Below are 25,838 nucleotides of genomic sequence, written 5' to 3'. Positions count from 1 at the left end.
GGACCCGATATCCACAGTGACCCAAAATCCCTGAAAATCCACCCGAAATGGCCCCAAAATAGGCACCAGAATCCCCCAAATATGGCCCCAAAATCCCCAAAAATGGCCCCAAAATCGCAGGTTTTCCCATTTCCCTGGTTTTTTCCCCATTTTCCCCCATTTTTTCCTATTTCATCCCCATTTTCCCAATTTCCCCCCAGTTTTTCCCCATTTTTTCCTCTTTTTTCCCCATTTTTCCCACATTTCCCTCCAATTTTCTATTTCCCCCCCATTTTTGCCATTTTTTCCCATTTCTCCCCCATTTTGCCTCTGGTTTTTTCCCCCATTTTTTTCACATTTTCCTCCCATTTTCCACATTTTTCCCCATTTTTTCCTTTTTTCCCCATTTTTCCCCATTTTCTCCCCATTATCCCCCCCAGGTGTGCCCAGGTGAACCCAAACCCCCCAAAAATCCCCATTTTCCACCCCAAAATCCCCATTTTCCACCCCAAAATCCCCATTTTTTTTCCCCATTTCTTCACCCAATTTTTTAAAATTTTTTTCCCCGTTTTTCCCCATTTTTCCTTTTTTTCCCCATTTTCCCCACATTTCCCTCCAATGTTCTCTCTCTCTTCCCCCCCGTCCATCTTCCCTGTATTTTCCCCATTTTTTCCCAATTTTTTCCCATTTTTTTCCCATTTTTTTCCCCATTTTCCCGTTTTTTCCCGTTTTTGCCGTTTTTCACCCCAGACTCACCCCAGCTCCCGGAAGGGCACCTCGAACTCCAGCTCCTCCTTGGTCAGCGCCTCGACCTTCTCGATGAAGTTCTTGAAGGCCGTTTTCAGCTTGTGCCGCATCTCCCGCTCCATCTGCGCCCAAAATCCCCGGAATTCACCCCAAAAATCCGTGAGGTGCGGGGAACACAACAAAAACCCAAAAAACCAAAAAAATCCCACGGAAAATGGACAAAAAAACCCCAGAACTCGCCCCAAAACCAGGGACATTGTCCCAAAAACATCTCCAAAAGCTCCAGTGGGCACCCCACACCCCCAAAATGACAAAACCCCGAATTCACCCCAAAAATCCGTGAGGTGCGGGGAAACAGCAAAAAATTTCAAAGAAATGTGAAAAAAAGTCAAAAAATGTAAATAAAAAATAATTTAAAATATAATGAAAAAGATTCAAAAAATGTGAAGATAATTTCAAAAAAAGTAAATAAAAATAATGTAAAATGTAATGAAACAAATCCAAAAAATTTGAAAAAAATTCAAAAAACGTAAATCAAAAATTTTTAAAACCAAACGGAAAAATTTTTCAAAAAATGTGGAAAACATTTCAAAAAACGTAAATAAAAAAATTGAAATGTAATAAAAAAATCTTAAAATAGAATGAAACAAATTCAGGAAACGTGAAAAAAAATTCCAAAAAGTTCAAATAAAAATAAATTTTAAAATATAATTTAAAAAAATTCAAAAAATGCAAAAAAATTTTCAAAAAATGTAAATAAAAAATTATTTCAAACATAATGACAAAGAATTCAAAAAAATACAAAAAAAATACAAAAACTGCAAAAAAAAATTTAAATATAATGAAAAAATTCAACAAATGTGAAAAAAATTTCAAAAAATGTGGAAAAAGTCAAAACATGTAAATAAAAACAACTTTAAAATAGAATGAAACAATTCAAAAAAGTGAAAAAAATTTCAAAAAGTGCAAATAAAAAAAATTCAAAATACAATGAAAAAAAAATTCAAAAAATACAAAAAAAGGCCAAAATGTAATTAAAAATTTTTAAAACATAATGAAAAAAATTTCAAAAAATGTGAAAAAGTTAAAAAATAATTTAAAATATAATGGAAAAAAATTCAAAAAATGTGAAAAAAATTTTTAAAAATTTAAAAAGATTTGAAAACATCATGAAAAAAACTTCAAAAATTACGAAAAAAAGTCAAAAATGTAATTAAAAATTTTTAAAACATAATGAAAAAAATTTCAAAAAATGTCAAAAAGTTAAAAATGTAAATTAAAAAACTCAAAATATAATGAAAAAAAATTCAAAAATGTGAAAAAAAGTAAAAAATGTAAATTAAAAAATTTTAAATATAATGAAAAAAAATTCCAAAAAAATGAAAAAAATTCAAAAAAACGTAAATAAAAAATTTTTAAAAATTAAAAAAAATTTTAAAAAACGTGAAAAAAAATTCAAAAAAAAAGAAAAACCCATCAGAACGCCCCCAAACCCGCGGGGATCGAACCCAAAACCAGAAATGCCCCAAAATCGCGGGAACTGAGCCCAAAACCAGAAATGCCCCAAAACCGCGGGAACTGAGCCCAAACCTGCTCGGCGTAGAGGTCGTCGCGGTCGTGCATGTGCTGGTGCTTGCCCAGGTCCGTGGTGATCTCGCCCACCTCGGTGTAGAACTGCACGTCCGTGTGCCGCTTCTTGCCGAACATGATGGCGTTCTGGGGCCAGAAACGGCGATTTCGGGAAAAACCCAAAAATCCCCGGATCCCGGCCCCGCAGCGCCCGGGGCGGGCAGCAAGCACCGGGTTGGGAGGCAAAACCGGGGATTTCAACCCAAAATTCCGGTTTGGGCCCCGAGGTAACAAAGTCGGGCTCCAAATCGGGGGATTTTGGGAAAAATCCTGAAATTCGGGGAAAAAAACCCAAAATTCCAACTCAAAATCCCCAGATTTTGGCAGCAAGTCCCAGGTTTGGAGCCCAAACTGGGGGATTTTACCCCAAATTTTCAGGTTTTGACTCCAAGGTAACAAAACCGGGCTCCAAATCGGGGGATTTTGGGAAAAATCCTGAAATTTGGGCAAAACCCCAAAATTTGGGAAAAAAACCCCAAATTCGGGAAAAAACCCCAAATTCCAGCTCGAAATCCCAGATTTGGAACCCAAATCGGAGGATTTCAACCCAAAATTTCCGGTTTTGGCCCCAAGTTAACAAAACTGGGCTCCAAATTGGGGGATTTTGGGCAAAAACTCTGAAATTTGGGAAAAAAACCCAAATTTGGGAAAAACCCCCAAATTCCAGCTCAAAATCCCAGATTTGGAGCCCAAACTGGGGGATTTCAACCCAAAATATCAGGTTTTGGCCCCAGGTTAACAAAATTGGGCTCCAAATTGGGGGATTTTGGGTAAAAACTCTGAAATTTGGGCAAAAACCCGAAATTTGGGAAAAAAAACCAAAATTCCAACTTGAAATTCACAATTTTTGGCAGCAAGTCCCAGGTTTGGAGCCAAAACCGGGGGATCTCAACCCAAAATTTCAAGTTTGGACCCCAGGTTGCCAAAATTGGGCTCCAGGTTGGAGGTTTTGACCCAAAACGGGCGAATTTTGACCCAAATCCATCGGGTTTTGGCACCAAATCAGAGTTGGAATCAGAAGTGGCAAAACTCAGCAGGTTTGCCCCAAAATTGAGGGATTTCAACCCAAAATCGTGGCGTTTTACCCAAAACCGAGAGTGCCTGACCCTAACTGGGGAAATTTGCCCAAAATGCCAGGATTTCCACCCAAAATCCCAGAGTTTTCCCAAAAACCGTGAGTGCGTGGCCCAAACTGGGCAGTTTGCCCCAAAATTGATGGATTTTGACCCAAAATCCCAGAATTTTACAAAAAAACTGCAGGTGTTCAACCCAAACTGGGGAGTTTGCCCAAAATCCCAGGATTTAACCCAAAATTGTGGAGTTTTATCAAAAACTGAGAGTGCCTGACCCAAACTGGGCAGTTTGCCCCAAAATTGAGGAATTTCCACCCAAAATTGTGGAGTTTTACCAAAAACTGAGAGTGCCTGACCTTAACTGGAGAAATTTGCCCAAAATCCCAGGATTTCGACCCAAAATCCCAGAATTTTACCAAAAACTGAGGGGTTTTCAACCCAAACTGGGGAATTTGCCCAAAACCCAGGATTTCCACCCAAAATCGCAGAGTTTTACCAAAAACTAACAATATGTGACCCGACCTGAGGAATTTGCCCAAAATCCCAGGATTTCCACCCAAAATCCCGGCGCGTCCCCCTCAAACCTCCACATCTGACCCCACCCAGGAGCCGCCTTGAAACGCGGAATGCTCCCGCCCCGAAATCTCCGGGTTTTGCCCCAAAACGGCGGGGATTGCGTGTTTTGCCCAAAACGGGCGTTTTTGGCCCCAAACCTTGAGGTGGAAGTGCAGCACGATGATCATCTCGCCGTCGCAAGGCTGGAACACGGCGTGCTTGATGTTGTTGTACAGGATGTCCACCTTGTCCCCCCGCACCGAGGTGAAGCGGAACCCTGGCGGACCCAAAATCCCCGGAATTCAGCCCAAAACACGCGGGGGCGAGAAATCCGTGAGAACGCCCGAAATCCACCCCAAAAATTGGCGGAATTCAGCCCAAAATTCACGGGGACTTGAAATCCAGGGGAATCGCCCCAAAATCCAGGGGAATCGCCCCAAAATCCGCCCAAAAATCCACAGAAATCAGCCCAAAACTCATGGGGATGAGAAATCCGTGAAAACGCCCCGAAATCCACCCCAAAATCTGCAGAATTCAGCCCAAAATCTGCGGGAACCCAAAATCCAAGGAAACCACCCCAAAACCCAGGGGAATTGCCCCAAAATGCACAAAAATCAGCCCAAAATCCCCGGAATTCAGCCCAAAATTTGGGGGTACATGAAATTTGTGAAAACGCCCGAAATCCACCCAAAAATCCGCGTAATTCAGCCCAAAACCCGCGGGAACCGCCCCGAAATTCACGGGGAGGTGAAATTCATGGAAATCGCCCCAAAATCCACGGGAAGCGCCCCGAAATCTGCGGAATTCAGCCCAAAATTCATGGGAACCCAAAATCCACAGAAACCACCCCAAAATCCAGGGGAATTGCCCCAAAATCCACGCAAAAATCCCGCAGAATTCAGCCCAAAATTCACGGGGACTTGAAACCCAGGGGAATTGCCCCAAAATCCACGAAAATCAGCCCAAAATCTAGGGAATTCAGCCCAAAATTTGGGGGGATGCGAAATTCGTGAAAACGCCCCAAAATCCACCCAAAAATCCACAACAATCATCCCAAAATCTGCGGAAATCATCCCAAGATTCATGGGGACCCGAAATCCAGGGGAATTGCCCCAAAAGCCACCCCAAAGTTCATGGGAACCCAAAATCAATGGAAATCACCCCGAAATCCATGAAAATCACCCAAAATCTGGGGGAATCGCCCCAAAATTCATGGGAATCTGAAATCCAGGGAATGCCCCGAAATCCACCCCAAAATCCACAAAAATCACCCCAAAATCCACAGGAACCCGAAATCCAGGAGAATCGCCCCAAAATCCAAAGAAACCACCCCAAAATCCATGGAAATAAACCCAAAATTCATGGGAACCCAAAAAACTTCGAAGAACTTCAGGAGAACCTCCAAAAATGTTGAAGAACCTCAAAAAACCTTGAAGAACCTCAAAAATGTTGAGAAACTCCCAAAAAATGTGTAAGAATCCCCAAAAACCTCAAAGAACCCCAGAAGAACCTTGAGGAACCCCAGAAGAACCTTGAGGAACCTCCAAAACCCTTTGAAGAACCCTCCAAAAACCCTCAAAGAACCCCAAAAAACCCTTGAGAAACCCAAAAAACGTGAAAGAACCCCAAAAAAACCTCAAAGAATGCCAAAAGAACCTTCAGGAACACCAGAAGAACCCCGAGGAACCTCCAAACCCCATTGAAGAACCCTCCAAAACGCCCAAAGAACCCCAAAAAACCCTTGAGAAACCCCAAAAAACATCAAAGAACCCCAAAAAACATTGAGGAACCCCAGAAGAACCTTGAGGAACCTCCAAAACCCTTTGAAGAACCACCCAAAAACCACAAAGAACCCCAAAAAAACCTCAAAGAACCCCCAAAAACATTGAGGAACCCCAGAAGAACCTCGAGGAACCTCCAAACCCCATTGAAGAACCCCCAAAACCCCCAAAGAACCCCAAAAAACCCTTGAGAAACCCCAAAAAACATCAAAGAACCCCAAAAAACATTGAGGAATCCTAGAAGAACCTTGAGGAACCCCAGAAGAACCTTGAGGAACCCCAGAAGAACTTTGAGGAACCTCCAAAACCCTTTGAAGAACCCCCCCAAAAACCTCAAAGAACCCCAAAGAACCCCAAAAAACCCTCAAAGAACCCCAAAAACCTCAAAGAACCCCAAAAAACGTTGAGGAACCCCAGAAGAACCTCGAGGAACCTCAGAAGAACCTCAAGGAACCTCCAAACCCCATTGAAGAACCCCCAAAACCCCCAAAGAACCCCAGAAGGACCCCAGAGAGCCCCATAGCTCTCATGTGCCGTGCCCAAATTTGGGGGTTTTGGGTCGTTTTGGGCGGGTTTGGGGTTTTTTGGTGGGTCACCGTTGACGTGGGCCTCCAGCGCGCCCTGCATGCGCTTCTGGGCGATGTTGGGCCGGATGTAGAGGTCCTTGAGCTTGGGGTTGCTGCGGTTCAGGTTGATGACCAGCGAGTCCTGCTTGACGATGCCCTGCGGACGCCGAGGTGACCGCTCGGTGACCATGGAGTGACCACTGAGTGACCTCTGAGTGACCACTGGGTGACCACTCAATGATTGTTCATTGACCACTCAATGACCACTCAAGGTTCGTCCAATGTCCACTCAATGACCACTCAATGACCACTGAGTGACCACTGGGTGACCACTCAATGATTGTTCATTGAGCACTCAATGTCCACTCAATGTCCATCCAATGTCCACTCAATGACCACTCAATGACCACTGAGTGACCACTGGGTGACCACTCAATGATTGTTCATTGAGCACTCAATGTCCACTCAATGTCCATCCAATGTCCACTCAATGATCATTGACCACTCAATGATCATCCAATGTCCACTCACTGACCACTGAGTGACCACTCATTGACCATTCATTGACCACTCAAAAGCCACTCAATGATCAACGACCATCCATTGACCATTCAATGACCACCCATTGACCACTCATTGACCATCCATTGACCATTCAATGACCATCCATTGACCACTCATTGACCATCCATTGACCATTCAATGACCATCCATTGACCACTCATTGACCATCCATTGACCATTCAATGACCATCCATTGACCACTCATTGACCATCCATTGACCATCCATTGACCATTCAATGACCATCCATTGACCACTCATTGACCATCCATTGACCATCCATTGACGACTCATTGACCATCCATTGACCACTCATTGACCATTCAATGACCACTCAATGACCACCCATTGACCACTCAATGACCACTGACTGATCACTCAATGACCATCCATTGACCATCCATTGACCATCCACTGACCACTCATTGACCATTCAATGACCATCCATTGACCACTCAATGGCCACTCAACAATCATTCATTGACCACTCAACGATTGCTTATTGACCAACCAACATCCACCCAATGTCCACTGACTGACCACTGACTGACCACTCACTGACCATCCAATGACCACTGACTGACCACTCAATGACCTTTCATTGACCATCCATTGACCACTCAACAATTGCTCATTGACCAACCAACTTCCACCCAATGTCCACTGCCCGCTGACCCCCTGGTGACCCCGAGATGACCCCTGAGTGACCACTGCCCACCTCCTCCTTCTCCTCGGCCTCGCGCGTCTTGTAGCGCTTCTGCACCTCCTTGATGATGCGGAAGGCGCTCGCTGACCACTGACCATTGACCCCTCACTGACCACTGACTGACCACTCATTGACCACTCACTGACCACTGACTGACCACTGACTGACCCCTCACTGACCCCTCACTGACCCCTCACTGACCACTGACTGACCACTGACTGACCCCTCACTGACCCCTCACTGACCACTGACTGACCCCTCACTGACCACTGACTGACCACTGACTGACCACTCAATGACCACTGACTGACCACCCAACATCTGCCCAATGACCACTGACTGACCACTCATTGACCACTTATTGATCATTCATTGACCACTCATTGACCATCCATTGACCATTCCATGACCATCCACTGACCACTCATTGACCATTCAATGACCATCCATTCACCATTCAATGACCACTCAATGGCCACCCATTGACCACTCAATGGCCACTCAACGATCATTCATTGACCACTCAACGATCGCTCATTGACCAACCAACACCCACCCAATGTCCACTGACCGACCGCTGCCCGCTGACCCCCAGGTGACCCCAGGTGACCCCGCTGACCATCAGATGACCCCACCTCCTTCTCCTTCTCCTCGGCCTCGCGCGTCTTGTAGCGCTTCTGCACCTCCTTGATGATGCGGAAGGCGTTCTGCAGGTTGGACGCCGGCACCGTCTGCTCGCCCGGCGGCTTCAGGTTGGACGCGCGGTACGTTCTGCGGGCCGGAGCGACCGTGAGTGACCCCGAGTGACCGCCGAGTGACCGCCGAGGGGCGGGGCCAGCGGGGCGGCCACTCACATCTCCTTGACGAAGGTGGCCTCGGGGTTGGGGAAGATGTTGCCCTCGTTGCGGCCCAGCGCGCTGCCCGGGCAGAAGAAGTTGATGCGCAGGTAGGTGTAGTCGCCCTCCACCGACATGCTGATGTTCTGCCCGGGGACATTCGGGGTCAGAAACGGCCGGTTTGGGGGCGGGAGCACAGGATCGGTTAAAATGGACGTCAGAACCGCGTGCAGGGGTGGTGGGAACCCAAAATCGCCTGAAATGGGGTGGTGGGAGCCCAAAACTGCCTGAAATGGGGTGGTGGGAGCCCAAAACCACGTCCAGGAGTGGTGGGAACTCAAAACTGCCTGAAATGGGGTGGTGGGAGCCCAAAATCGCCTAAAATGGGGTGGTGGGAACCCAAAATCGCCTAAAACGGGGTGGTGGGAGCCCAAAACCACGTCCAGGAATGGTGGGAACCCAAAATAACCTAAAATGGGGTGGTGGGAACCCAAAATCACCTAAAATGGGGTGGTGGGAGCCCAAAACCATGTCCAGGAGTGGTGGGAACTCAAAACCATGTCCAGGAATGGTGGGAACCCAAAATAACCTAAAATGGGGTGGTGGGAACCCAAAATCGCCTAAAATGGGGTGGTGGGAGCCCAAAACCATGTCCAGGAGTGGTGGGAACTCAAAACTGCCTGAAATGGGGTGGTGGGACCCCAAAACCATGTCCAGGAGTGGTGGGAACCCAAAATCACCTAAAATGGGGTGGTGGGAACCCAAAACTGCCTGAAATGGGGTGGTGGGAGCCCAAAACCACGTCCAGGAATGGTGGGAACCCAAAATTACCTAAAATGAGGTGCTGGGAACCCAAAATTGCCTAAAATCGGATGGTGGGACCCCAAAACCACGTCCAGGTGTGGTGGGAACCCAAAATCACCTAAGATGGAGGTAAAAACCATGTCTAGGTTTGGTGAGACCCAAAATTACCTAAAATGGGGTGGTGAGACCCCAAAACCATGTCCAGGAATGGTGGGAACCCAAAATTACCTAAAATGGGGTGGTGGGAACCCAAAATTGCGTGAAATGGGGTGGTGGGACCTCAAAACCACGTCCAGGTGTGGTGGGAACCCAAAATTGCCTAAAATCGGATGGTGGGACCCCAAAACCATGTCCAGGTGTGGTGGGAACCCAAAACCACAACAAATTGAGTGGTGGGAACCCAAAATCACCTAAGATGGAGGTAAAAACCATGTCTAGGTTTGGTGGGACCCAAAATTACCTAAAATGGGGTGGTGGGAACCCAAAACTGAAATTTTCCTCTTTTGTTTTAAATAACTTGGAGGTTTTGGAGAAATTCTGACATTCTGTGGGTTGATCGGGGGCTTTCTTGGGGATTTCTGCTGCTTTGGAAATTGATTTTGGGGCTCTTCAAGCACTTTTGTAGCTTCTGACACCAATTCAGGGGTTTTTGAGCACTTTTGGCGTTTCTGAGGCCAACTTTGGGGTTTTGGACAGTTTTTGGCGTTTCTGAGGCCAACTTTGGGGTTTTTGGGCCAATTTCGGTGGGTTTTGTGTCAATTTTCGAGTTTTTGGTGTCAGTGTTTCCTTTCCCTTCTACCTCATCCAATTTCCCCATTTTTTCCCCATTTTTTCCCTATTTTTGCCCTCCCTGATTTTTGGGTCGAATTCAGGGGATTTTGGGGTTTTTCTGACCATTTCTGCCATTTCTGAGGTCTATTCTGAGGGATTTTTGCCAATTTCAGTGGGTTTTGTGTCAGTGTTTTCTTTTCCATCTACCTCATCCAATTTCCCCATTTTTCCCCCCATTTTTACCCCGTTTCCACCCGATTTTTGCTCTCCCCAGTTTTTGGGTCGAATTCGAGGGATTTGGGGGTTTTTCAAGCACTTCTGCCCTTTTTAGTATCAAAACTTGGGTTTCCCTTCTACCTCATCCCTTTTCAACCCCAATTTTCCCATTTTTCACCCCATTTTTCCCCATTTTTTCCCCGTTTCCACCCCATTTTCACCCTCCCTGATTTTTGGGTCGAATTCTGGGCATTTCGGGTTTTTTCGAGCACATTTGGCATTTCTGGGGTCAATTTTGGGCATTTTTTGTCAATTTTTCACTTCCCTTCTACCGCACCCAATTTTCCCCGTTTTTTCCCCGTTTTTCCCCATTTTTTGCCCCCGTTTTTTCCCCATTCTTTCTCATGTTTTTTTCCATTTTTCCCCATTTTTTTTCCATTTTTCCCCGGTTTTTTCCCCATTTTTTCCCCATTTTTCACCCCATTTTTTCCCCATTTTTCCCCGTTTTTCCCCATTTTTCCCCGTTTTTTTCCCCCGTTTTTCCCCATTTTTCCCCATTTTTCCCCATTTTTCCCCCATTTTTTCCCCATTTTCCCCCATTTTTTCCCCATTTTTCACCCCATTTTTCCCCATTTTCCCCCATTTTTTCCCCATTTTCCCCCATTTTTCCCCATTTTTTCCCCATTTTTCCCCGTTTTCCCCCCATTTTTCCCCCATTTTTCCCCATTTTCCCCCGTTTTTCCCCGTTTTTTTCCCCATTTTTCCCCCATTTTCCCCCATTTTTTCCCCGTTTTTTCCCCGTTTCCTCCCGTTTCCGCCCCGCCCGGTTTTGGGGCGAATTCCGGGGATTTTGGGCGCTCACCTTGATGGTGGCGATGTGGAAGGGCGTGGCGATGCCGAACACGGGCATGATGACGCTCTCGTACTTCTTGTCGATGTAAATCTTCATCTCGCGCACGTGCGGCTCCTTGGGCAGCAGCGCCGCGCTCTTGTACGAAACGTTCGACTTCCGCGCCCTGGTTTGGGGTGGAAAACCGCGATTTTGGGAAAAAACGGGATTTTGGGGGAAAAACGGGAAAAATGGGCGTGGGAGTTTGGGAAATGTGGGGTTTGGGGGGAAACAGGGGCTCCTTGGGCAGCAGGGCCACGCTCTTGTACGAAACATTCGATTTTTCGGCCCTGAAATGGGGTGAAAAACCACGATTTTGGGAAAAAAATTAATTCCGGTGAAAAAACGGAAGTTTAGGAACAAAAATAGGGGTTTTGGGGGGAGAAATGGCAGTTTGGGAAAAAATCCAGTTCCTTGGGCAGCAGGGCCGCGCTCTCGTACGAAACGTTCGATTCACAGGCTCTAAAATTGGGCGAAAAACCGCGATTTTGGGAAAAACGGGATTTTGGGGGGTTTGGGGAGAAAAAACGGCAAATTGGGAAATAAATCTGTGAATCTGGGGGGAAACAGGGTCTCCTTGGGCAGCAGCGCCGCGCTCTTGTACGAAACATTCGATTTTCGGGCCCTGGTTTGGGGTGAAAAACCGCGGTTTTGGGAGAAAAACGGGATTTTGGGGGAAAAATGAAGATTTGGGGAGAAAAACGGGAGTTTGGAAAAAAAGGGGCTCCTTGGGCAGCAGCGCCGCGCTCTTGTACGAAACGTTCGATTTTCAGGCCCTGAAATGGGGTGAAAAACCGTGATTTTGGGAAAAAACGGGATTTCGGGGTGAATTCCCCACTTTTGGGGTGACTTTCCTTGATTTTGGGGGTGAATTCCCCATTTTGGGGCGAATTTCCCCATTTTGGGGTCAATGTCCCCGATTTTGGGGTAAATTTCATCAATTTTGGGGCGAATTCCTCGCTTTTGGGGCAGATTTCCCAATTTTGGAGTGAATTTCCCAATTCTGGAGTGAATTTCCCAATTTTAGGATGAATTCTCCCGATTTTGGGGCGAATTCCCCGTTTTGGGGCGAATTCCCCTACTTTTGGGTCTGCTGCTCCCCGCGCTGCTCCGTCAGGCGCCGCCGCGCGTCCTCGTTGAGCTGCGTGGCCAATTCCTTCTGGTGCGCGCGGCGCTTCTCCTCGGCCGTCAGCTCGTTCTGCACAATTCGGGGATTGGAAAGTGACTTTTTGGGGTTTTTTGAAATTTTATTTGTTTGGGATTTTTTGGACATTTTTTGGGATTTTTTTGACATTTTTGTCAGGTTTTTTTAATATGTTTTAAGATTTCTTTTGGACATTTTTTGAGATTTTCTTGAATTTTTTTGTGCTTTGTTTTGGACATTTTTGGGGTATTTTTTTGGATGTTTTTTTGGATTTTTTTGGACATTTTTTGAGATTTTTTTGACATTTTTTGGTGATTTTTTTGAAATTTTTTGGGATTTTTTGGATGTTTTTTACGATTTTTTTTTTATGCTTTTGTGGTATTTTTTTGGACATTTTCTGGGATTTTTCTGACATTTTTAGGATTTTTTAAGACATTTCTTAGAATTTTTTTGGACATTTTTTAGGATTTTCTGGACATTTTTGTGGGGTTTTTATGGGAATTTTTTGGGATTTTTTTGACATTTTAAAAGATTTTATTTGACATTTTTTGGGGATTTCTCTGGGCATTTCTTGAGATTTTTTTTGGACGTTCTTTGGGATTTTTTGGACACTTTTTGGGTTTTTTGGACATTTTTAGGATTTTTTGGACATTTTTCTGACATTGCTGCGTGGCCAATTCCTTCTGGTGCGCGCGGCGCTTCTCCTCGGCCGTCAGCTCGTTCTGCACAATTCGGGGGGTTTTAATCATTTTTGGGGTTTTTTTAAATTTTTTTTTTTGGGGGGATTTTTTTGGACATTTTTTGGGATTTTTTTTGACATTTTTGGGGATTTTTTTTGATATTTTTGGGGATTTTTTGGACATTTTTGGGATTTTTTGGACATTTTTGGGATTTTTTTTGACATTTTGGGGTTTTTTGTTTTTTTTGGTGATTTTTGGACATTTTGTGGGGTTTTTTTGTATTTTTTTTTGGACATTTTTTAGGATTTTTTTTTTTTTGAGATATTTTTGGGCATTTTTGGGGATTTTTTTTGACATTTTTTAGGATTTTTTAGACATTTTTTGAGATTTTTTTTGGACATTTTTGTGGGGATTTTTTTGGACATTTTTGTGGTACTTTTTTGGGTATTTTTTAGGATTTTTTGGACATTTTTTGGGATTTTTTTGACTTTTTTTTGGCTTTTTTGGGGTTTTTTTGGGGATTTTTTGGACATTTTTTGGGATTTTTCGGATATTTTTGGGGATTTTTTTTGGATGTTTTTGGGGATTTTTTTTACATTTTTGTGGGGTTTTTTTGGGAATTTTTAGGGATTTTTTTGACATTTTTTCAGATTTTTTGGATGCTTTTTGAGTTTTTTTGACATTTTTGGGGGATTTTTTTTTTAAATTTTTTAGGATTTTTTGGACATTTTTTAGGATTTTTTTTTGACATTTCTTAGAATTTTTTTGGGGCTTTTTTGGGATTTTTTGGACATTTCTTGAGGTTTTTTTGGGCATTTTTGGGGATTTTGTGACAATTTTTTGGGATTTCTGGGGCTGTGGTCACTCGGTCACTCGCGGTCATTGGTCACTCTGGGTCATTTTTTGGCCATTTTTAGGGCTTTCCTGGGGGGATTTTTTTGACATTTTCGGGGATTTTTGGGGTATTTTTGGGGTGGTCACTCATTGGTCACTCATTGGTCACTCATTGGTCACTCACTGGTCACTCACTGGTCAGCGGTCACTCAGGGTCATTTTCTGGCCATTTTTAGAGCTTTTTTGGGGGATTTTTGGGGTGGTCACTCATTGGTCACTCATGGCCATTGGTCACTCACTGGTCACTCAGGGTCATTTTTTGTCCATTTTTAGGGTTTTTTTGGGGGGATTTTTTTGACATTTCTGGGGATTTCTGGGGTTGTGGTCACTCACTGGGTCACTCATTGGTCACTCGTGGTCACTGCGGTCAGTGGTCACTCTGGGTCATTTTTTGGCCATTTTTAGGGCTTTTCTGGGGGGATTTTTTTTGCATTTTCAGGGATTTTTGCGGTATTTTTGGGGCGGTCACTCACTGGTCACTCACTGGTCACTCAGTGGTCACCCGCGGTCAGTACCCACCCGTGTCCGCTCGGTCAGCAGGGCGGCGCGGGAGCTCCTGCCCAGCAGATCCTCGGCCGCGTCCTTGTCCGGCTCCTCCTCGTCCTCGTCCTCATTCTGGGGCCAGAAACGGCCGATTCGGGAAAAAAACAAAATCCCACGTTCACAAAATCCCACATCCCCAAAATTCCAAATCCCCAAAATCCCACATCCCCAAAATTCCAAATTCCCAAAATCCCACGTTCACAAAATCCCAAATCCCCAAAATTCCAAATTTCCAAAATCCCTGAATCCCCAAATCCCCGAAATCCCACATTCACAAAATTCCAAAACCCCAAATCCCCAAATTCCCAAAATTCCAAATCCCCAAAATTCCACATTCTCAAAATCCCAAATCTCCAAAATCTCCAAAATTCCCAAAATCGCCAAATCCCCCAAATTTCTAAAATCCCCAAAATCCTGAAAATTCCCCCAAATCTCCAAAATTCCCAAAATCCCCAACATCAACCAAAACCCCAAATTGTGATAAATTTCCCCCAAAACGAACCAAAACCCCAAATTCTGACAAACCACCCCAAAATCACCCAGAACACCCCTCAATTGCCCCAAAAAGCGCCAAATTTTGGCAAACCGCCCCGAATGCCGTTGGGGTTTGGGGTTTTGCCCAAAAGCGGCGCGTTTGGCCCCAAAGCGGGCGCACCTTGAGGAAGATGCCGACGTTCTTGACTTTCTTCTTGACGGACGTGAGCACCACGGGGGGCAAAAAAACATAGGGAAGAAAGAGAAATGATAGAAAAATAGGTAAAAAATGAGAGATGTGATGAGGGGGAAATGTGAGAGAATGGGGACACGGGATTGGTCGGGATGGAGGAATGGGGACACGGGATTGGTCAGGATTGAGGAATGGGGACACAGGATTGGTCGGGATTGAGGCACCGGGACACGTGATTGGTCAGGATTGGGACACGGAGACAGGTGATTGGCTGAGAGCAGAGCAGGGGGACACGCCATTGGTCGGGAGAGGAGCACAGGGACACGGGATTGGTCGGGATTGGGAGAGACGCGATTGGCTCAGAGCAGGGGCATCGGGACACGCCATTGGTCAGGACTGGGACACGGGGACACAGGATTGGCTGAGAGCAGAGCAGGGGGACACGCCATTGGCCAGAAAAATGGGCACGAGCGCTGTGATTGGTCGGGACTGGGACAGGAGGGCCGGGATTGGTCGGTGCGGGGGCCTGGCCCATTTGAGGCTCCGCCCACTTCAAGTAACGGGTTCGGGGCTGAGCCACGCTGTGATTGGTCAGTGTAACTGTGAGCCCCGCTGTGATTGGTCAGTCTGGGGCTGAGCCCCGCTGTGATTGGTCAGTGTAACTGTGAGCCCCGCTGTGATTGGTCAGTCTGGGGCTGAGCCCCGCTGTGATTGGTCAGTGTAACTGTGAGCCCCGCTGTGATTGGTCAGTGTAACTGTGAGCCCTGCTGTGATTGGTCAGTCTGGGGCTGAGCCCCCCTGTGATTGGTCAGTGTAACTGTGAGCCCTGCTGTGATTGGTCAGTCTGGGTCAGAGCCCCACTGTGATTGGTCAGTGTAACTGTGAGCCTCGCTGTGATTGGTCAGTGTAACTGTGAGCCCCACTGTGACTGGCGGGTTTGTGTACAAGCCCTGCCGTGATTGGCTGGTTCCAGGGCGTGTCCCCGCGCTGCGATTGGCCGGTTCAGGCCCCGCCCACCTCGTCCACCATGACGGTGTCGCCCAGGAAGAGGGCGTAGCTGCGCTCCTCGGGGCGCTTGGCCTCGCGGTTGGGCAGCTCCGAGAGCCCCACGTTCACGCTGAACACCATCCCTGCGAAAACGGGGCCAAAAACGGGGATTTTGGTTAAAATGGGAATAATGGGGAAAAATATGGCAAAAAAATGAGTAAAAAATGGGTAAAAAATGGGTAAAAAATGGGTAAAAAATGGGGTGAAATAAGGCAGCTCTGAGAGCCCCACGTTCACAATGAACACCATGCCTGCAAAACGGGGCGAAAAACGGGGATTTTGGTTAAAATGGGAAAAATGTGGGAAAAACAACCAAAAAATGGGGAAAAAAAAAAAAAAAAAAGAGTAAAACCTGGGGTGAAATGGGGTGAAACCCGGGGATTTTGGATAAAAATCACATGAATTTGAGGTGGAGCAGGTGAATTTTGGGGTGAAACCCGGGGATTTTGGACAAAAATCAGATGAATTTGAGATGGAGCAGGTGCATTCCCGGTTTGGGGCGGAAACCCGGGGATTTTGGATACAAATCCGATTTTGGGGAAAACCAGGCGGATTTTGGGCTGAAGAACGGGGTGGGAAGCGCAGATTTTGGGGCGAAACGCGGGGATTTTGGACAAACTCAGATGAATTTGACACGGAGCAGGTGCATTCCCCGTTTTGGGGCGAAACGCGGGGAGTTTTGGATAAAAATCAGAATTTTGAGGTGGACCAGGTGAATTTTGGGGCAGAACTGCCCCAGTTTGGGGCAAAACCCGGGGATTTTGGATACAGGGAATTTTGGGCAGAACCCCGATTTTGGGGTGAAACCAGGGGGATTTTGGACAAAAATCCGATTTTGGACCCGGAGCAGGTGCATTCCTTTGGGGCGAAACGCGGGGATTTTGGACAAAAATCAGAATTTTGAGGTGGAGCAGGTGAATTTTGGGGCAGAACTGCCCCGTTTCGGGGCGAATCCCGGGGATTTTGGACAAAAATCCGATTTTGGACGCGGAGCAGGCGCATTCCCCGTTTCGGGGCGAATCCCGCCGTTTTGGCCGCTCACCCTTGCGCAGGCGCTGCTGGTTCTTGCTGTTGATCACCAGGGAGCCCTCGCGGAACTCGATGCCCATGGCGAACCTGCGACCCCACAGCGACCCCGGCGTGACCCCGGTGACCCCGGCGTGACCCCGGCGTGACCCCCGGGCCGCCGTTGCTCACCCCAGGTTCTTGGTGACCTTGCCCAGCAGCTCCGGGCGCTGCTTCCGCACCACGTCCATGACGGCGGCGTACACGTCGCACAGGCGCGCGCCTGCGGGGGTCACACAGGGGTCAGGGGTCACGCAGGGGTCAGGGGTCAGTCAGGGACGTACACGTCGCACAGGCGCGCGCCTTCGGGGGTCACACAGGGGTCAGGGGTCACGCAGGGGTCAGGGGTGAGTGAGGGGTCAGGGGTCAATGAGGGGTCAGTCAGTCACTCAGGGGCGTACACGTCGCACAGGCGCGCGCCTGCGGGGGTCAGGGGTCAGCAGGGGTCAGTCAGGGGTCCAGGGGTCAGACAGGGGTCAGGGGTCAGCAGGGGTCAGGGGTGAGTGAGGGGTCAGGGGTCACTCAGGGGTCACTCAGGAGCACAGACATTGCACAGGCACGTACCTGGAAGGGGTCAGGGGTCACTCAGGGGTCACTCAGGGGTCATGGGTCAGTCAGGGTCAGGGGTCAGGGGTCAGTCAGGGGTCAGGGGTCAGGCCGCGGTAATGGGTCAGTGAGGGGTCAGGGGTCAGTCAGGGGTCATGGGTCAGTCAGGGTCAGGGGTCAGTCAGGGGTCAGTCAGGGGTCACGGGTCAGTGAGGGGTCAGGGGTCACTCGGGGGTCACTCAGGGGCGTAGATGTCGCACAGGTGCATGCCTGGAAGGGGTCAGGGGTCACGCAGGGGTCACTCGGTCAGTCAGGGGTCAGCAGGGGTCAGTAAGGGGTCAGGGGTCACTCGGGTTCAGTCCCTGTGGGTCACCGGTTACTCTATGGTCACTCAGTGGTCACTGTGGTCACTCAGTGGTCACTCGATGGTCACTCAATGGTCACTGTGGTTACTCGGTCGCTGTGGTCACTGAGTGGTCAGTGAGGGTCACTCAGGGGTCACCTCAAGGTCACTGTGGGGGTCATCGAGGGACGTTATGGGGTCAGTGCGGGATCAACCAGTCGGGATCGGTCACTGTGGTCACTCAGTGGTCACTCTGCGGTCACTGCGGTCACTCTATTGTCACTGTGGTCACTGTGGTCAGTCCATGGTCACTGTGGTCACTCAGTGGTCAATCTATGGTCAGTCTATGGTCACTGTGGTCACTGTGGTCACTGTGGTCAGTCCATGGTCACTGTGGTTACTCTATGGTCACTATGGTCACTCAGTGGTCACTCAGTGGTCACTCTATGGTCACTGTGGTCACTCTATGGTCACTATGGTCACGCAGTGGTCACTCAGTGGTCACTCACTGTGTCTCAGCTCCCTCAGCAGCACGTCCTGGAGCCCCAAGAAGAAGCTGTAGTGCTCCTGCATGTCCTGTGACGGGTCAGTCCCTGTGGGTCACTGGTCACTCTATGGTCACTGTGGTCACTCTATGGTCACTCTGTGGTCACTGTGGTCAGTGGTCACTCAGTGGTCACTCACCGTGTCTGCAACTCCCTCAGCAGCACGTCCTGGAGGGTCAACAAGAAGCTGTAGTGCTCCTGCATGTCCTGTGAGGGGTCAGTCTGTGTTGGTCAGTCAGGGGTCTGTGGTCACTGTGGTCACTCTATGGTCAGTCTGTGGTCACTGTGGTCACTCTATGGTCACTCAGTGGTCACTCAGTGGTCACTCAGGGTCACTCACCGTGCCGTAACTCTCTCAAGAGGACGTCCTGGAGGGTCAGCAAGAAGCTGTAGTGCTCCTGCATGTCCTGTGACGGGTCAGTCCCTATGGGTCACTGGTCACTCTATGGTCACTCTATGGTCACTGTGGTCACTGTGGTCACTCAGTGGTCACTGTGGTCACTCTATGGTCACTATGGTCACGCAGTGGTCACTCAGTGGTCACTCACCGTGTCTCAGCTCTCTCAGCAGCACGTCCTGGAGCCCCAAGAGGAAGCTGTAAGTGCTCCTCCGACGGGTCAGTCTGTGTGGGTCAGTCAGGGGTCTGTGGTCACTGTGGTCACTCTATGGTCACTCTATGGTCACTGTGGTCACTCAGTGGTCACTCAGTGGTCACTCACTTGTGGCCGTAATTCTCAAATGGACGCCGTGAGCAAACGGGGAAGCTGTAGTGCTCCTACATGTCTTGCGCGACGGGTCCAAAATGAGCGTACAAAACAGGTAAAAGATTAGGACTTGTAGCGGATGCCCATGGAGCACGTGATGGCCCCGAAGTGCATGTGGGACTTGTCGCTGGGAAATCGGGGGGAAAAACGGGGAAATTGGTTAAAATTGGGGAAAAGTGGAAAAAATGGGGAAAGGAGAAAAAGAAACGGGAAAAAACGGGGTCAGAAATGGGGAAAATGGGGGGAAATGGGGCAAATGGGTCAGAAATGGGGTGATGGCCCCGAAGTGCATGTGGGACTTGTCACTAAAGAAAATGCAGGCCGGTCGGATGATAACAGGGAATGGGATTTTCTGGTTTGGTTAAAATCGGGAAAAATAGGAAAAATTGGGAAAACCGGGAAAAAAACTGGAAAAAATGGGGAAAATGGGGGGAAATGGGGTCAGAAATGGGGGTGATGGCCTTGAGATATCAGTGAATTTTTGGGACTTGTGCGCTGCATTTTTGCGGATTTTAAATTCCTGTGAATTTGTCGGTTTTGGGTTAAATTCGGGTTTCTGTACCCGACGACGCCGAACTTGAGGCTGCAGTTGCCCCTGCTCTGGATGATTCATCAGTGAATTTCTGGGGATTTTCTGGGTAATTTTGTGGGGATTTTTTAGCAGACTTTTGGGATTTTCACATTTTGGGTTAAATTCCGGGGATTTTGGGTACCTGACGACGCTGAACTTGAGGTTGTAGTTGCCGCCGCTCTGGATGATGGGCGGGTAGCACATCTCCACGGCCGAGGGGTCGGCCCCGGCCAGGAACTTCTTCTCCTCGATGGCTTTCTCCACCGCCTCGGCCAGCTTGCTGTGGCGCACCTTCTGCGGGGTGACGTCACCGCGACGTCACCGCGACGTCACCGCGACGTCACCGAGCCAGCCCCGGGTCTCAGTGACCGAGATTCGGCCCCAAAACGGGACAAAAAATTCACCCCAAAATGGTGAAGTTCGGACCAAAAAGGGGAAAATTTGGACAGAGCCCGCCCCAAAATGGAGATTTTTTTTTGGGTGATAATGATCCAAAAAAATGCAAGTCCGTGCTGAGCCCCAAACTCCGAGTTTTGGACCCTCTTGGCATAAAAATTCTTATTTTTGGTCCAATCTGACCTCAAAATTCCCATTTTTGGTCCATCCAGATCTCAGAACTCCCATTTTTGGTCCAACCGCCAGTTTTTGGTCCCACCTGACCTCAAAACTCCAGATTTTGGTCAAACCTGATCTCAAAACTCCCATTTTTGCCCCAAACTCCCATTATTGGTCCATCCTGACCTCCAACCTCCATTGATCCATCCTGACCTCAAAACTCCGGATTTTGGTCAAACCTGATCTCAAAATTCCCATTTTTGGTCCACCCACATCTCAAACCTCCCATTTTTGGTCCCACCTGACCACAAAATTCCCGTTTTTGGTCCCACCTCACCTCAAAACTCCAGATTTTGGTCAAACCTGATGTCAAAATTCCCATTTTTGCCCCAAACTCCCATTTTTGATCCATCCACATCTCAGAATTCCCGTTTTTAGTCCAACCTCCCATTTTTGGTCCAACCTCACCTCAAAGCTCCACATTTTGGTCCCACCTCCCGTTTTTGCCCTTCCCCTCCTGTAGCCCCTCCCCGCCGTGGCCCCGCCCCCTGCCAGCCCCGCGCCCCCTGCCAGCCCCGCCCCCTGCCAGCCCCGCCCCACCTCGTCGGCGTCGACGATCTCCATGACGCGCTCCTTGAAGAACTTGGTGAAGAGCTCGGAGGTGATGGCGGCCGCCTTGCGCATCAGCGCCAGCTCCTGCTCCTCCTTGGCCGCCATGGCCAGCGCCACGGCCGCGCTCACGTCCACCTGAAAGGGGCGGGGCCACAGGGGGCGGGGCCAAACCAACTCTGATTCATTGAACCCAACTCTGATTCATTGAACCCAACTTCGGATCATTTAACCCAACTCCGATTCATTTAACCCAACTTTGGATCATTCAACCCAACTTTGGATCATTCAACCCAACTTTGACCCACCTTTGACCCTTCAAACCCAACTTTGACTCATTCAACCCAATTCTGACTCATCCAACCCAACTTTGACCCCTCAAACCCAAGTTTGACCCTTCAAACCCAACTCAAACCCAACATTGACTCTTCCAACCCAACTTTGACTCTTCAGCTCAACTCCCAACTCTTCAAACCCAACTCTGACTCACTGACACCAACTTTGACTCATTGAACCCATCTTTGGATCATCCAACCCAACTTTGGATCATGTAACCCAACTTTGACTCATTTAACCCAACTCTGACCCTTCAAACCCAACTTTGACTGATTTAACCCAACTTTGGATCATTTCACCCAACTTTACTGATTTAACCCAACTCTGGCCCCGCCTCCTTGGCCGCCATGGCCAGTGCCACCGCCGCGCTCACGTCCACCTGCGCAAAGCGGCGGGGCCACAGGGGGCGGGGCCAACCCAAGTTTGCCTCATTGAACCCAACTTTGGATCATTCAACCCAACTTTGGATCATTCAACCCAACTTTGACCCAACTTTGACCCTCCAAACCCAACTTTGACTCATTCAACCCAATTTTGACTCATCCAACCCAACTCTGACCCCTCAAACCCAAGTTTGACCCTTCAAACCCAACTCAAACCCAACATTGACTCTTCCAACCCAACTTTGACTCTTCAGCTCAACTCCCAACTCTTCAAACCCAACTTTGACTCACTGACACCAACTTTGACTCATTGAACCCATCTTTGGATCATCCAACCCAACTTTGGATCATTTCACCCAACTTTGACTGATTTAACCCAACTCTGGCCCCGCCTCCTTGGCCGCCATGGCCAGCGCCACCGCCGTGCTCACGTCCACCTGGGGGCGGGGTTACAGCGGGGGTCGGGGCCACAGTGGGCGGGGCCAAACCAACCCTGATTCATTTAACCCAACTCTGATTCATTGAACCCAACTTTGGATCATTTAACCCAATTTTGATTCATTTAACCCAACTTGGATCCTTCAACCCAACCGGATCATTTCACCCAACTTTGACTCATTGAACCCATCTTTGGATCATCCAACCCAACTTTGGATCATTTCACCCAACATTGACTCATTGAACCCAACTCTGACTCATCCAACCCAACTTTGACCCTTCAAACCCAACTCTGACTCATTTAACCCAATTTTGACTGATTTAACCCAACTCTGGCCCCGCCTCCTTGGCCGCCATGGCCAGCGCCACCGCCGCGCTCACGTCCACCTGGGGGCGGGGTTACAGCGGGGGGCGGGGCCACAGTGGGCGGGGCCAAACCAACCCTGATTCATTGAACCCAACTTTGGATCACTGAACCCATCTTTGGATCATTTAACCCAACTTCGACTGATTTAACCCAACTCTGGCCCCGCCTCCTTGGCCACCTGCGCAAAGGGGCGGGGTTAGAGCGGTGGGCGGGGCGATGGGGTGGGTGGGGCCGGGCGCGGAACTTCCGACCCAACTCTGGTCTTTCCAATCCAACTCCAAACGGACACGGCGCTTCCAACCCAACTGCGGCTCTTCCAACTCAACCACGACCCTTCCAATTCATTTCCAACTCTTGCAACCCAACTCTGACCCTTCCAACCCAGGTTTGACCCATTGAAACCAATTCTGGCTCTTCCAACCCAACGTTGACTCTTCAAACCCAAGTTTGACTCGTCAAACGGAAGTTTGACCCTTCCAACTCAACTCAAACCCAACTTTGACTCATCCAACCCAACTTTGGCCCTTCAAACTCAACTCAAACCCAACTCTGGCCCATCCAACCCAACTTTGACTCTTCCAACCCAACTCAAACCCAACTTTGACTCTTCCAAACCCAACTTTGACTCTTCCAACCCAACTCTGAATCATCCAACCCAAGTCCAACCCAACTCCGACCCTTCCAACCCAACTTTGACCCATCAAACCCAACTCCAACTCTTCAAACCCAACTTTGACTCTTCCAACCCAACTTTGAATCATCCAACCCAACTCTGTCCAACCCAACTTTGACTCTTCCAACCCAACTCCAACCCAACTCTGGCCCATCCCACCCACCTCCAACCCAACCTTGGCCCCGCCCCCCGGGCCAGGCCCCGCCCCCCGGACCTTCTCGAAGCCCTCCTTGCTGAGGGCGTCGTTCCAGCTCTTCATGAACTCGCCGGGGAACTTGTCCTTGGCGAAGACGCCGAGGCGCCGCCCGCCCCGGCTGCCCCGCAGCGCTTCCAGAAGCTTCTCAAAGTTGGCCTTGTTGCTCTCGTTCTGCGAGGGGGCGGGGCCGAGGTCAGGGGGGCGGGGCCACGCCCAGCCCGAGGTTCCCGAGCCAAGGCCGGGGGTGGGGGAGCAAGGAGACAACGGGAACACCGAGAGGGATCAAAGCGACCCCAAAATCACCCAAAGGGACCCCAAAATCACCCAAAGCGACCCAAAATCACCCAAAGGGACCCAAAATAACCCAAAATCACCCAAAGGGATCAAAGCGACCCCAAAATCACCCAAAGGGCCCAAAGGGACCCAAAATCACCCAAAGCGACCCAAAATAACCCAAAATCACCCAAAGGGATCAAAGCGACCCCAAAATCACCCAAAGGGACCCAAAGGGACCCCAAAATCACCCAAAGGGACCCAAAAATAGACCCATAAGAGGACCCCAAAAATCAGGACCCAAAGGGACCCCCACGAAAGTAACCCCAAAAAACCCCAAAGCGACCCAAAATAACCAAAGTACCCCAAAAACCCGAAACACCCAAAATTCCCGGGAGCCCCAACGTCACCAAAGGGACCCCAAAATCACCCAAAGGGACCCAAAGTGACCCAAAGGAACCCAAAGTGACCCAAAGGGACCCCAAAATCACCCAAAGGGACCCCAAAAAAAGACCCAAAAGGGACCCCATAAAACCCCAAAAGCCCCAAAACTTTGGGGACCCCAAAATCACCGCAAAAGGGACCCAAAATGACCCAAAGGGACCCAAAGGGACCCAAAATAACCCAGAGTGACCATAAGGAACCCAAATGGACCATAAGGAACCCAAAATACCCCAAAGTGACCACCAGGACCCCAAAGTGACCCCCAGGAAAATAAAAAATAAAACCCAAAAGCGACCAATTACCAAATAACCCCAAAGTGACCAAAAGGACCCCATAACTTTGGGACTTCACTTCTCGGACCCCAAAGTGACCTCCAGGACCTCAGAGTGACCCCCAGGACACGAAAATAACCCCATAAAACCCCAAAACGACACAAAATTACTCAAATTACCCCAAAATGACCCCAAAACGACCCAAAACTTCGGGAACCTTCACCTTCTCTCGGACGAGCAGCGTGACGGCCGGCAGCCCGCTGGCCGCCCCCAGGGACTCAAAATGACCCAAAAATGATCCAAAATGACCCAAAAATGACCCAAAATTACCCCAAAATGACCCAAAACTTTGGGGAACCTTCACCTTCTCGCAGACGAGCAGTGTGACCGCCGGGAGCCCATTGGCCGCCCCCAGGGACACAAAATGACCCAAAATGACCCAAAATGACCCCCAGGACCTCAAAGTGACCATCAGGATCCTATATGAATCCAAAGGACCCCAAAATGACCCAAAGTGACCTCCAGAATCCCAAAGCGACCTCCAGGACACGAAAATAACCCCATAAAACCCCAAAATGACCCAAAATGACCCAAAACAACCCAAAACTCTGGGGGAGCCCCACCTTCTCTCGGACGAGCAGCGTGACGGCCGGCAGCCCGTTGGCCGCCCCCTCGCCGCCTTTGCCCTGCGCCACCTGCTTGAGGAACTCGACCTTCTTGCGGCTGGCCAGGAACAGCGCGCGCTCCTCGCAGAACAGCATCACCGTGTCGGTCAGCTCGTAGCCAAACAGCCACGTCTGGGGGGGAAAACGACCCAAAAAGGGTTAAAAACGCCCCAGAAATGGTCAGGAACACCCCACAAATGGACAGAGGGACCTCAGAAATACAGAAACCCCAAAAATGGACAGAAACACCCAAAAAACCCAACGAAAAAAGTTCAAAAATTGACCCAGAAGCAACAGGGATGAGAACACATCACCGTGTCGGTCAGCTCAGAGCCAAAGAGCCACGTCTGGGGGAGAAATGACCCAAAAAGGGTTAAAAACGCCCCAAAATGGTCAGGAACGCCCCAGAAATGGACAGAGGGACTCCAAAAATGGACAGAAGGACCCCAGAAATACAGAAATCCTGAAAACCCAACCAAAAAACCCCAAAAATTGACCCAGAAGCAACAGGGATGAGAACAGCGTCACCGTGTCGGTCAGCTTGGAGCCAAAGAGCCAGGGCTGGGGGCAGAAACGCCCCAAAAAGGGTTAAAAACGCCCCAAAAATGGACAGAGGAACCTCAGAAATACAGAAACCCCGAAAACCCGACCAAAAAGGCTCAAAAATTGACCCAGAAACCCCAAAAACCAATGGGGACCAGAA

General features: G+C 48.7%; 1 protein-coding gene across 1 annotated transcript in view; it reads right to left on the bottom strand.

Moving 5' to 3' along the window:
- SUPT16H (SPT16 homolog, facilitates chromatin remodeling subunit) overlaps positions 1–25,838 on the bottom strand; it is a 40,252-nt gene that overhangs the window by 8,737 nt on the left and 5,677 nt on the right. The window contains 21 exon segments of the mRNA XM_030970479.1: positions 736–848; positions 2,317–2,442; positions 4,142–4,260; positions 6,361–6,487; positions 8,235–8,370; positions 8,454–8,581; positions 11,089–11,242; positions 12,198–12,313; positions 14,353–14,448; positions 15,032–15,087; positions 16,051–16,173; positions 17,133–17,206; positions 17,288–17,378; positions 18,930–19,023; positions 19,402–19,480; positions 20,067–20,218; positions 21,080–21,226; positions 23,500–23,652; positions 25,094–25,273; positions 25,450–25,482; positions 25,664–25,696. Coding sequence (XP_030826339.1) covers positions 736–848; positions 2,317–2,442; positions 4,142–4,260; positions 6,361–6,487; positions 8,235–8,370; positions 8,454–8,581; positions 11,089–11,242; positions 12,198–12,313; positions 14,353–14,448; positions 15,032–15,087; positions 16,051–16,173; positions 17,133–17,206; positions 17,288–17,378; positions 18,930–19,023; positions 19,402–19,480; positions 20,067–20,218; positions 21,080–21,226; positions 23,500–23,652; positions 25,094–25,273; positions 25,450–25,482; positions 25,664–25,696 — 2,330 coding nt within the window.

This window comes from Camarhynchus parvulus, unplaced genomic scaffold (assembly GCF_901933205.1).
Source record: "Camarhynchus parvulus unplaced genomic scaffold, STF_HiC, whole genome shotgun sequence".
NCBI lineage: Eukaryota > Metazoa > Chordata > Aves > Passeriformes > Thraupidae > Camarhynchus > Camarhynchus parvulus.
This window is presented reverse-complemented; position numbering and strand designations above follow the sequence as displayed.